This window comes from Eimeria necatrix, genomic scaffold, assembly GCF_000499385.1.
Source record: "Eimeria necatrix Houghton genomic scaffold, Enh_scaff414, whole genome shotgun sequence".
Classification (NCBI taxonomy): Eukaryota; Apicomplexa; class Conoidasida; order Eucoccidiorida; family Eimeriidae; genus Eimeria; species Eimeria necatrix.
The window spans coordinates 5001-7026 of record NW_013654792.1 but is presented as its reverse complement, the minus strand read 5'-3'; the positions used below and the strand labels follow the sequence as shown (position 1 = coordinate 7026).

Below are 2026 nucleotides of genomic sequence, written 5' to 3'. Positions count from 1 at the left end.
TTCGTAATAAGCAATTTAATAATATAATTCGCATTAAAAACTAAAATTAAGAAAATAATTACCATTCGATCTTATTTGCAATTCTGTTAAATCAAAAGAAATCAGAAACGAAAATAGTAAAAGTAAATGAGAATTGGCAGAAAGCAAATAAAACAAATAATAAAAAGTGAATAAATTTCCGACTAACAAATAAGTTAAAAACAAACAAACGACTCACAAAAGGAAGGCAATTTTTAGGTACTTAGAAAGCATTTAAAAATACAATTAATTAAAATTAATTAAAAACAATTAACAAATAAGCGATACTGACTAAAACTGATTAAAAACCTCTAAAAAACAATTTAAAAACAATTAAAATTAATTAAGATTAATTAAAATTAATTAAAACTAATTTAAATCGATTAAAATTAATTAAAATTAATTAAAATGAAGTAAAACCATTTCAAAATCCAAAAAGCAAAAAATTCAAAAAAGCAATTTCCTGCTGGAACTGCGCATACACCCCAAATCACGAAATAAAAAAATGGCAAAATAAAATCTTTTGAAACAATTCTCCTTCTTCATTTATTTATTTATTTATTTATTTTATTTATTTATTTATTTATTTATTTATTTATTCATTTATTTATTTAGTTATTTATTTATTTATTTATTTATTTATTTATTTATTTATTTATTTATTTATTATTTGTTTTTTCAGAACTCGGGACCAACACGAAGTTTCAGTTTCTTCACCGCCACGCAGCGCTTTTGGCGGACTTGGCGAAATATATTCCATTTCAAGTTATTAGCTGCATAGACGCTCTTTTAGAAGACATACAGGTGCTGCTGCTGCTGCTGCTGCTGCTGCTGCTGCTGCTGCTGCTGGGCTTCTATTAGTTAATTCTTCCTATATTTATTTATTTGTTTTAATTTATTTCTTTTTATTTCTTTTATTTTATTTTTATTTTTATTTTTATTTTTATTTATTTATTTTTGCTGCAGTATGGCATGGAGACAGAAGACCCCAGCGAGGCCCCCCGGCGCCTCCGCCAGGCCAGACTCTTGGGGGAGCTTTACAACTACAGGTTAGCTAGCTAGCCAGCTAGCTAGCTAGCTAGCTAGCTAATGAGCTAGCTATCTGATTAGCTAGCTAGCTGGCTAGCTAGCCAGCTGGATAGCTAGCTAGCTAGGTGCACGTTAGCTAGCTGGCTAGCTGCACGTTAGTTAGCCAGTTATCTGCACGGTAGTTGGCCAGCTAGCTGCTCGTCAGCTAGCTAGCTAGCTAGCTACAGGTCGGCTAGCTAGCTAGCTAGCTGCAGGTTGGCTAGCTAGCTAGCTAGCCAGCTAGTTAGAGGTGGGCTAGCCAGCTAGCTGTCAAGCTAGCTACCTAGCTAGCTAGCTAGGCAGATGGCAAGTTAGCTAGCTAGCTAGCCACCTAGCTGGCTAGCTAGCTAGCTAGCTAGCTAGCCATAGCTCTCCATGATCTCCTTTTACTGCATTTAAAAATCCTTTTATTTCTTTTTATTTCTTTTTATTTCCTTTTATTTATTTTGACTTTTGTTTTAATTTAGGCTAATAGACTCTTCCGTGTTGTTTGATGTCTTATACTCCCTTTTGGGGTTTGGCGGGGCTTCTTCATTTCAAGCCGGAAACATCCGCACTGCCCACAAGCTGCTGCTGCCTACCCCGCAGCAGCAGCAGCAGCAGCAGCAGCAGCAGCAGCGGCAGCAGCAGCAGCAGCAGCAGCAGCAGCAGCAGCTGCTGCTGCTGAACGTGTGCTCTTCGCCCCCCGAAGGGCCTTCGGACTTGACGCGTTTGAAATGCATTTTGGAGATTTTGCGCAGCAGCGGAAAATATTTTAAATCTGGAAAGTCGAAGCAAAAGTTGGACCGCTTTTTGGTTTTCTTCCAGCGCTACTTCCGCAAAAGGGTCAGCAGCAGCAGCAGCAGCAGCAGCAGCAGCAGCAGCAGCAGCAGCAGCGGCGGCGGCGGCAGCGGCAGCGGCAGAAAGAAGCAGCAGCAGCGGAAAGCTGCAGCAGCAGCAG

General features: G+C 38.5%; 1 protein-coding gene across 1 annotated transcript in view; it reads left to right on the top strand.

Annotated features, from left to right (window-relative positions):
* Positions 1–990: 990 nt before the first annotated feature.
* Positions 991–2026, top strand: part of ENH_00052110 (hypothetical protein) — a gene marked incomplete at both ends in the record, with an annotated part of 5965 nt that continues 4929 nt past the window's right edge. Inside the window, 2 exons of the mRNA XM_013583663.1 lie at positions 991–1067; positions 1554–1911. Coding sequence (XP_013439117.1) covers positions 991–1067; positions 1554–1911 — 435 coding nt within the window. The remainder of the gene's footprint in view (positions 1068–1553; positions 1912–2026) is intronic.